Below are 9812 nucleotides of genomic sequence, written 5' to 3'. Positions count from 1 at the left end.
AAAACATTTATAATTTTATTAGTTTACTGTATAAATTTTAATGCTTATTATGCAATACAGTTTTTTTTAACTTATTTAAAGTTTATCTATTTAATTGAAAAGACTTTACAAAAACAATTGTGAAAAAATAAGAAATTTAATTTGAAAACAAAAAAAGCAATTTACAGTCTTTTTGTAGATAACAGTAATGAAAATGTCACGAACTTGACTTTTTTGTAAAGTTAAAATAAGTTATTTGCGCATTTAAGTTAGATGCCAAACATAGAGTATTTTTCTAATAAATTTATTAAATGAACAATTTAAAAATAACTTTATTGAGTGTTTTTTGATTTTTTTTTTTCTATAAATATAATATCGGTTTAATAAATAATTTTTTTTTTGAAAAAAATAAAAAACAACGCATTATTATTTCCAAATAAATTGAAAAGGAACGGAATTTTAACATAATTTATATATATTTTTGTGGAATCATACCATATTTGTTTGTAATTTCTTAATAATTTATAATAAAATTTAAACAAAACATTAAATTTCTCAACACCAAAATGTTTGATAAAAGTTTATTTTAAATAAATAAAATCCTTAAGAAGGGTACTTATGAATTTAAAATTATTTAATTTTTAAATGAGAGTTTAAGCAACATTGGCATAAGGCCAATACAAGTGGTGTGCTAAAAAAAAGAATGCTTACTACTTATATCATTTTAGAATTACATTTAAAATTCGGTTGCCTTCCATGAGAATACATCAATTTTATAAAAATTTAATTTGATTTAAAATTGTTTTCTAAGACTAATTTAAAATAATTAGTGTTTAATGGTTAAAACCTTGGTCTAACGTTTTTATAAAAAAATATTATACACGCTGAGCTGTGAGAAATAATACTTCTTAGTAAAACAGTACTTTATTAAAATTAATGTTTTTGGTTTTGTTTTACACCTTATGTTATACTGATAAATAAAACTTACTTTTTTGTTTGAGCTGTACACAAAATTTTTTTATAGTAATCTAACCCCTACGCATGGCTCTTTCTGAATTCTTAAAAGGTAAAATAATTACCTTGTTGAAATTTAATTACTCACAAGTCCAGATTTCAAAAAAACTCAAGATAAATCAAAGCACAGCGCCTAGGATACTGTCTAAATATCGCATTACTAGCAATACGGAAATAAAAACGATCATGAACATCGAGAATCTATAATACTCCTGAATTTGAGGCAATTAAGAAAATTAATAAAATCCAAAACCATCTTTAAGGAAGGTAGCTACTGAGTTTAAGCCGAGTACTGGTAGGACATATCGCATTTATGAGTGAAAAACATTCTAAATAAAGCTACTATTGGGGGAATTTCGCTTATTAAAAAACCCCTCTTGTCAAAAAAAACATTTGAATAGAATCAAGAGAATGGCAGATTTTCTTTGTCTCTCAAATAATGAAATAAAAAGCATTATATTTTTTGATAAGAGCAAATTTAATCTGTTTAACTCCGATGGTAAGGTTTTTGTCTGGAGATAACAAGAAATTGGCCTTAAGTTGAAGCACCTAACACCAACAGCTAAATTTAGAGAGGAGTCTGTCATGATATAAATATGTTTCTCATATTGTGGAGTATGGAGGTTGGTATTCATTGATGGAATCATGAATGCTGCTGCATATGCTGACATTCTTGCAACTAACCTGACTACCTCTGTTCATAGGATAGGCCTTAAGAAGTTTATTTTCTAACAGGATAACGATCCCAAGCATACTTCAAAACTTTCGAAGGTTTATTTTGAAAAAAAAGACATGAAATTGTTGCTATGGCTTTCACAATCACCAGATTTAAACCCTATCGAGGCTCTATGGGCCTTAATTAAGGAGGAGTTAACTAATTTTTTTTAAAAACAAAGACTGTATTAAAAGCAAAAAATTGAACAAATTTAGCACTCAATACCTATAGAATTATGTTTAAAATTAGCAATGAGTTTTAAAAAGCGATCAGTGACGGTTTATAAAACTAAAGGGGAGCATATTAGATATTAAATTAAAAATGCATATTTTGTTTTACAGTTTTTAAAAAAATTAAAAAAAACTGTTATTATTACAACAAAAATGTAAAAAAAGTTGTTAAATTCATATAAAATGCAAAAACAAATAAAATTGTTATTCTTGTTGGGGCAGACACAATATAGAATTGCGTCTTTCGTGATGCACTTTTTATTTTACAGGTTATATATAATAACATTTCGACTGACAAACGATTTTTTAAATTTTTTATAAATCTCGTCAAACTCAGCACTATAAATATCCAACATATATCTTCTTTTAAATGTATATTGTATATAAAACAATCCAATTATCTATTTAGTCCCCATAAACGCCGTTTTCCTTTTCTATAATGCTTTTGGCGCTACAACATCTTTCCACTCTCCCTTCTAATAATTACGTACAAATTTTTAAAAAGTGAACGTAGCTATTCAAAGGAGGAGTGGAAAGATGAAGTAAAGGTAACAAAAAAATTATTTTTTACCCTTTATTATGGAAAATCTTAAAAATTTTTTTGCTTTAAATTCAATGATATTATATTACTAGAGAATTCTAAGATTTAGATTTTTTTTTAAAATATAATCTAAAAAAAATGAAAAAAATTTTGCGAAATGTGATATCAGGATGAGAATCATGATGGCTGCCACGTATGTAGACGTGCATGCTTACATATGCTTTTCTAAGGCATGCAGATCCAGGGCCAGCCTTAATAAAAAGAGAAAATGGCCTTCCACCCTCAACATAGAGTTTGTAAAAATTCTAAGAGGGATGTATTCCTGAGTATATGATTATACTCTAACGCAGGCCATTGATTTCTATGATTATTAAAAGACTTACCTATATTAAAATCAAAAATTTAATTTTGAAAGTAATTTACGAACAAGAATTAGAAGTGATTAAAATAGGCGGAAAAGGTATTAGGATGCAGTTTGACAAAACTACTATTTATAATGGGTAGTTAATATCTAATCCATTGAGTACCTTAGACAACAAAGTCAACGTACAATGGCTAGTAGTAAGAGTGAAGGAAGGGAACTGTAGGAATTTTGTTTTAAAACTTGTTTCTAACAGTATTTTTCCACTATACTAGAAATGTTTGAAGAACGTGTTATACTCGTATCTATCATTGTTACTGATGGTTATCCATCTTAGCCCGGTGCAGTAGCTGGTTTTGGATCTTGCCATGAAGTAGTAAACCAGATTAAAACTCGTAGTTTCATCTTAAGCATGCTTATAGAAAAATTGGTGGCATAAATAAAGAAAGAATTTATTTTTTTAAATAAATGGCAGTGTAGAAAGTAAAACATTTAATATAGCAATAATAAGATACTTAGAACTGCATTATAAAAATTATTTAAATTTTATTTCTTTTAACCAATAATCTTCAAAATAAACATTTTGGTTTTAAAAAAATTATGGGGAAGAAAGATGGAATAGCGCCATATATTTTAATTATTTTTATCTTCCAAAACGAGGGGCCTATACGACCCGATACAAAAGATATAAGTATGATTTTAAGAAGATTCACATTTTGTTTTTTTATATTTCGTTAATTATATAAATATACATAACGGAATATATTAATTACATTTTGTAATTATTATTTTATGTTGTATTCTATTTTTTTATTAACACACAAATATTTTGGGTACTAATATAAAGACGAAGAAAGGTTGAGTTGTTAAGTTATGGCTGTAGCAAAAAGGCTTTAAATTTGTTCAAAGAAATAACGATTTTTTGTTTTATATGGAGTTAGAACAGAGTGAGGCAGAAAACAGGAAAAAAGAGTTTTTATAGATTAAGTAGAGACTAAAAAATTTTGATTATTAGGAATTTAGGAAATGACCAAGATTTAATAATTTAAAAAATAGTTGATGCTTAAAGTTAAAGAGATAGAGGAAAGGAAGAATAAGGAGAGAGGAATTAACGATTGATGCGGGCCGTGATAGACATAGCAAAAACGTTTTAGCTGCGTATAATAGGATTCCTCGGCGTAGAGAATTAAAATATTTTTATTGTGATAGATCTTATTAACAGCTAAAAATTATTTTAAAACAATTTAATGAATAAAATAGCAACATCAATAATTAAAGTAGTTATAGTCTACAACAATAAAATAAATTGGTCAATATAAGAGATGTGGTTATGGCCACCTTGTGAACTAGAGTAATGTCCGTGTTAGACTTGAAGTCGACATTTCACAATATTAAAACAATTTAGCAAGATAAACATAAGACGAAATTTTTATTCAAAGAAAATGTTTACGAATTTAATGGTAATGTGGTACATGAAATATCCCCGGATTTTGCTAAGAGTTATAAACAACATATTAAAAGGCATAAAAAGTAAAGACTTCGGAACTTACATAAAGAATATAATATTTTACCGAAGAGCTTTTAAGAACACAATAGAATAATATAAAAAGCTTTAAAGAGATTTCAAAAAACAATATGAAATTAAACTTTTATAAGATATATTTTGTAAGAAAGAAATGTGATCAATGGCGGTGACTTTTAACGACATTTATATTGTACCATTAAAAATTAACGAGAATTAAGCTTTAGAATTCTCGGTACCTAATGAGTGTTTTAGAGGTCAGAAGATTTTAGAACTACCAGGATGGTTCAGAGACTTTGTTAAAAATTATGCCTAGAAGAACATACCTTCGACAAAAATTTGAAAAAAAGGTAGAAATTGAGATGCTCAAAATGGATAAAGAATATAAAAACGCAAAAAAGTCTTTAAGGAGCTAAGCAAATTGCAGAAAGATTTCTACACAGAGTTGACGCAAGCAACATGGGCATGGATGCAGTATTATTACAGCAGAATAATTGTTAGTATAGTGGGCCTAAAGAAATGTATATCACAAAAGCCAGATAGAATACTAAAGAAAGAAATGTGTATGGTATTCTGGAGGATCAAAAAATTGAATATGAGCTTGGAGTAAAAGGATTTGATATTATAAACTGATCATAAAGCTCCTGTAGAAATCAGGAATAAAACAGACTTTGAGAATATACGAATAAATCGATGAGCAGAAAAATACAAGAATTTAATTTTAAAATTAGTTATAAAAAACAAGAAATATTTTTGTAAATGATAATTTGAACAGATTTTACATGTATGAAAAAGACATTGTGAAAAGATGATAGATTTTAGAAGGAACAAACAAATTAAAAAAAAAATGAATTAAAATGTCAAGTTGTTTACGATAAGAAGAAGGTTTAGATGTTTGATAGCGGAATGAAGTGAGAAATTCGCCAGGAAGATGAGCGTAAAGATTAACTTCCGATTTTCACGTTATTTTATGTCATAGAAATAATAATACTATCTGTTATGAGTTAAGAAAAAAATAATAATGGTAGAAATAAAATTTAACATATGGGAGATTCTAAAAAGATGTTAGACGTTTCAAAAATACAATTGAAAAATTGGTAACGGCGGTAATTTTATTAGTATAACAAGATTTTAAAGAAAGATGGAATGAATTTAATAGAATTTAGGAAAGAAAAAGTAGTTGTAGTAGATATTTTAACTGAAGGCTATATGGCAAAATTTTGGCGGGTAAACAAGCATAATAGATTGTAAATATTTCAGGGGAATTATGTTAAAAAGGAAATATCTCAAGAATAGTAACAGATAATGCTAAAGATTTTTATGCTGTTCAAAGGTCTAATTGGTTAGAAAAATAAATTTATACACAGAAAAGTTATCATTATGTTAAATTAAAGCAATGGGATAATTATTTGAACAGTAAGAGAAAGTATACTGGAAAAAAAGCTAAGATTTGAGAATAAAATTTATGAAGCAATTGAGAAATACAACTAAAGCTTTGATGAAGAAATAAAATATATACTGTTACAAGCATCATTTTGTAAAACTGATATTGCTATGGCTAAAAGTAGCACTCAGGAGTTTTTGCGAATAGATTAGAAAGTTGGTATAGTGAACAATTAAAAAGCATCAGTAAGCTGATGTGTTGAAGAAAGAGGATTTGGTTATATGTAATAAATATAGTGTATGAAGATTTTTAGACTTGAGTGAGATGGTAGAAGTATGTTTATATGATTTTTATATAATATCAAGACCAAGAATGGTTGATAGGTATATTTGTCAAGAAAAGACATAGGGATTTAAAAGGAATTTGGATATTTAATTTGTTTGATAAAACTAATCATCTAGTGCTAAGATGTTATATACTATTATTTTATTATCTCCCTTATTATTTAAGCACTATTATTATATAGTATTTTACTAACATTTCTAAGCTCTCCTTTATTTAGACTTTTGTATTTTAATTACAAAAAATTTTATTTTAAAAGCAAAAATATGAATGTTTATGTCATTTTATTTTTTAAAAAACAAGTCCAATAAAGATAAGTTAAATTCAAAATGTTAATTTTCAAAATCCTTGTTATAAAAGTTATCGGATATACCGTTAAAACTTCCAAACTAATAAGTTTGACATGTAGGAGCACCACAATTTAAACGTTTACTTTAGCCATTTATGGAAATTATATTTAATTTGACGGGTTGTTTATATTAATTTACGTTGTTTAAAAGTAATGTAATATTTTTAAATATTTAATTGGGTCACTTTTTAATGCATAATCTATAGCTATTCAAAATATATATTTGAGATAACAAAAATACAAACAGTCGTGATATAAATAATAATTTTGTGTGTAAGTAAAATATTTAATATATTAAATAAAAATACTGAAACTAAATGTATAAGATTTAAATGGTTTAATAACTACTTCTCTTAAGAAAAAAAACTCCGTAAACAGATAAAATTTAACAAAGTAATTATGTGCTAGTCGTACCATGGCGCTTATATTCATAAAAATTGTCTTTCACGATATTTACACTCTATAAAATGATTTGAACAAACTGGTTAATGCACCTAATAACTGATAAAATATTAACTATTCCAGAATTTAAAATCTTACTTCTTATTTATGAAATGCCACATAAGGAAGAAGATCACAAATCGTATTAGAAGAATTTAAAAAGACTATTTTAGAATGAAAATTAATTAAATGCGAAGAAAAAATACATTTATACAATGATAGCATGATGCATCTGCACAAATTTTATACATCGATGTTTAGATTAACACAGTTTATAATAGTTAAAGAATATAATTCTTCTGCCAACAAATGATCAATAGTTTTAAAGAATGGTTTACATACTTGATGCTCAACCCAAAAATGTTGTTAAACATTACAATAGTGTGTGCAATTGGTCACCACTAATTATAAAAGAAGTTTTTTTGGCAATTAACATATTATCTGTCAACTCCAATAACTTGAAAAGATATTTTATTTGCAAAATTCACCTTTTTATTTTCTAGTAAAATTAAATCTTTTACCGTTTTTAAAATTGTTAATATTTAAAATTTTGTATCATACAAAATAAAATATGAATGTTAAGTAAAAATTTGTATAAAAATCAATCGTTTTTGTATAAATAAAACTACAATAAAATTTAGAGAATTAAAAAGTATTTTAAGTAACTTAATTCAAGAAAATTTATAAAAATTGTTTTTTAATTAAATTTTTAGCTGTTTGTGGTATAAATTACCACCCGAATTTTTCTCTCCTTTATAAAAAAACGTTTTTAAAATTTTTACTATAAATAAAAGTATTTTAAGATTTTTCAATTATAATTGTTAATTGAAAAATAACTACGTATCAATACACAATAAGAACCTCAGTAACCTGAATTTATCTAATATAAATCAGTCACAAGAAGCATTCGATAAAGCTATTTTATTGTTAACCAGTTTTTTTTGCATCAAAAAATAAGTGTCATAGAAAAATTTCTGGGCACTGGCCAGCTCTCTCCCAATATTGCCACATTGTTTTAAGCCAAAAATAATTTAAACAACTTTACGTAATTCATTTGGTTAAGCTTGTTTTTTTTTGCAGCACTTAATAAATTATAAAAGGACTAAAAAATTTAATTTTTGAGATAGCAAAAGCTCTGTCAACTATTAGGTGCAAAGTTCTAATTGGTAATAATTACTAATTACTGCACAATTTTGTATATAACAAAAAATATTTTTTACTCGTATTTTTAAATTTCGTAATGTAAAGACAGCGATAAAATCAGTTTAAAATAAAATGAAAAATGTTTCAGTAAAAATTTAGTCCTAACATAAAAAAATCTTTTACCAAGATTTTCTTTTATTTCTATCCTACACAAATTAATGTTTTTAATATTTAAATAAAGTAATGTCATAACAAAAGAAATATTATTTAAAATCAATTTCAATTTACTTTTATCATATAAAAAAATTTATTGTTTAGCTAACTTTGTTTTGTTTTAACACTATCAAATTTAAAAATAAGGGTAAAAAATAATTTTTTTTTTTTGGATATAAAAAAATTGTGCAATTGTTGTCGATTTTCTAAATTAAAAAAATTTAATTGTTCATTGATTAGTTCGTCAGATTTTTTCAAGCACCAACTTTTTAAATTGTAGAAAAATCATAGTTATTAATATTATTAAATCCTCAGCTTAACCTTTTGTAACTTTTTATTTAATTTGCTGCTTAATCTTCTTCTCTTGATTTTTTCTTAAATAATTAAATTTAAAAGTTTTATCATATTCAGTGACTTCTATAGCTGGTAACTTCATAAACAATGTCACTATTTTACAAATCTAGTTTTAAATTTTATATCCGTAAAATTTAATTAAATCATTTTTCAGGTATAATTAAAGTATTTTAATATATTTTTTAATTAATTTGGTGTTTAAAATTACTTATACATAGAAATTTTCCGAAATTCTTATCAACTTTTTTGTATTTTGATCACATTTTACAAATTAAATTTTATTTTTTTTTCTATTTAAATAACTTTTTACCCTCGCTATATGAAAATCATTACATTTCTTTTTATAAACGTGTTAGGATTTAAACTACAAGCAGCTTTTTATTCTGATGTATTCTTAAAATACATCAATTTATTTGATTTAGATTTAAATGAGGGCATAGAATGTTCAAAAATGAAAGAAATTGTTGATTTTATGTGTGGAAAGGGCATGATCAAAATGTGGGAACCTTACCGGCATTCAAAGTATTATAGTTCAGGGGATAATACTGAAAAAGAATCTTTAATGAAACAAGCTCACAATATTGCAAGTGCTACATTTACAAAACTAGTCACTAAAATTATATTTCTAGTAAATGGCAGGCTAGTGATAGAAGAAGATTTGCCAATTTTAAAAATGTTATTTAGAATTATTAGATGTAAGAAAAATACTTGGAAATGTATTAATACACTAAATGAACAAATTAAAATTTATAAAAATTGTGATAATTGGGATTGTTCTGAATCTCACACGTGTCCTGTTCTAAAAAGAGAGGATTTTATTAAATTTCGCAATGCATGTAATGAATTAAAACATTATGAGGATCAACCTATACTAGCTCTTACTAAACAAGCAATATTTTTTTATATTAAAGATGATCCAAAAGTTAGTGATGAAGATTTAGATAATTTTTTACAACAAGATGATGGTCTTATTTTTGAATGTAGTAAAGAGATCAAAGAAGCCCTACAAAATGTTAAATCTTTTAGTGGAGACATGGTTATATTTGAAGGAAAGTATGTTGGGTTTATTCACTATCTACATTAAAAATCATTTACGATTTTATTAGTCTATTGTATAAATTTTAATGTTGATTATGCATACAACTTGTTGTTAACTAATGTAAAGTTTATCTATTAAATTGAAAAGATTTTACAATAACAATTGTGCAAAAATAAGAAATTTAA

General features: G+C 25.4%; 4 protein-coding genes across 4 annotated transcripts; 3 read left to right on the top strand and 1 right to left on the bottom strand.

The window, feature by feature from the left end:
- Positions 1-3440: 3440 nt before the first annotated feature.
- AAJ76_3100042857 (hypothetical protein) lies at positions 3441-3578 on the top strand (the record flags this gene model as incomplete). Its single annotated transcript, XM_024475152.1, has 1 exon — positions 3441-3578. One exon carries the CDS (start codon positions 3441-3443, stop codon positions 3576-3578), a length of 138 nt encoding a protein of 45 aa, XP_024330879.1.
- Positions 3579-4831: 1253 nt separating this feature from the next.
- AAJ76_3100041466 (hypothetical protein) lies at positions 4832-4972 on the top strand (the record flags this gene model as incomplete). Its single annotated transcript, XM_024475151.1, has 1 exon — positions 4832-4972. The coding sequence occupies one exon, from the start codon at positions 4832-4834 to the stop codon at positions 4970-4972; it is 141 nt and encodes a 46-aa protein (XP_024330878.1).
- Positions 4973-8106: 3134 nt separating this feature from the next.
- AAJ76_3100038027 (hypothetical protein) lies at positions 8107-8271 on the bottom strand (the record flags this gene model as incomplete). Its single annotated transcript, XM_024475149.1, has 1 exon — positions 8107-8271. The coding sequence occupies one exon, from the start codon at positions 8269-8271 to the stop codon at positions 8107-8109; it is 165 nt and encodes a 54-aa protein (XP_024330877.1).
- Positions 8272-8907: 636 nt separating this feature from the next.
- On the top strand, positions 8908-9672 carry AAJ76_3100037390 (hypothetical protein; the record flags this gene model as incomplete). Its single annotated transcript, XM_024475148.1, has 1 exon — positions 8908-9672. The coding sequence occupies one exon, from the start codon at positions 8908-8910 to the stop codon at positions 9670-9672; it is 765 nt and encodes a 254-aa protein (XP_024330876.1).
- Positions 9673-9812: the final 140 nt, after the last annotated feature.

This window comes from Vairimorpha ceranae, assembly GCF_000988165.1.
Source record: "Vairimorpha ceranae strain PA08 1199 chromosome Unknown NODE_31, whole genome shotgun sequence".
NCBI classification, from domain to species: Eukaryota; Fungi; Microsporidia; family Nosematidae; genus Vairimorpha; species Vairimorpha ceranae.
Note: the sequence above shows the minus strand (reverse complement) of the source record. Positions and strands in the feature narration are given on the sequence as shown.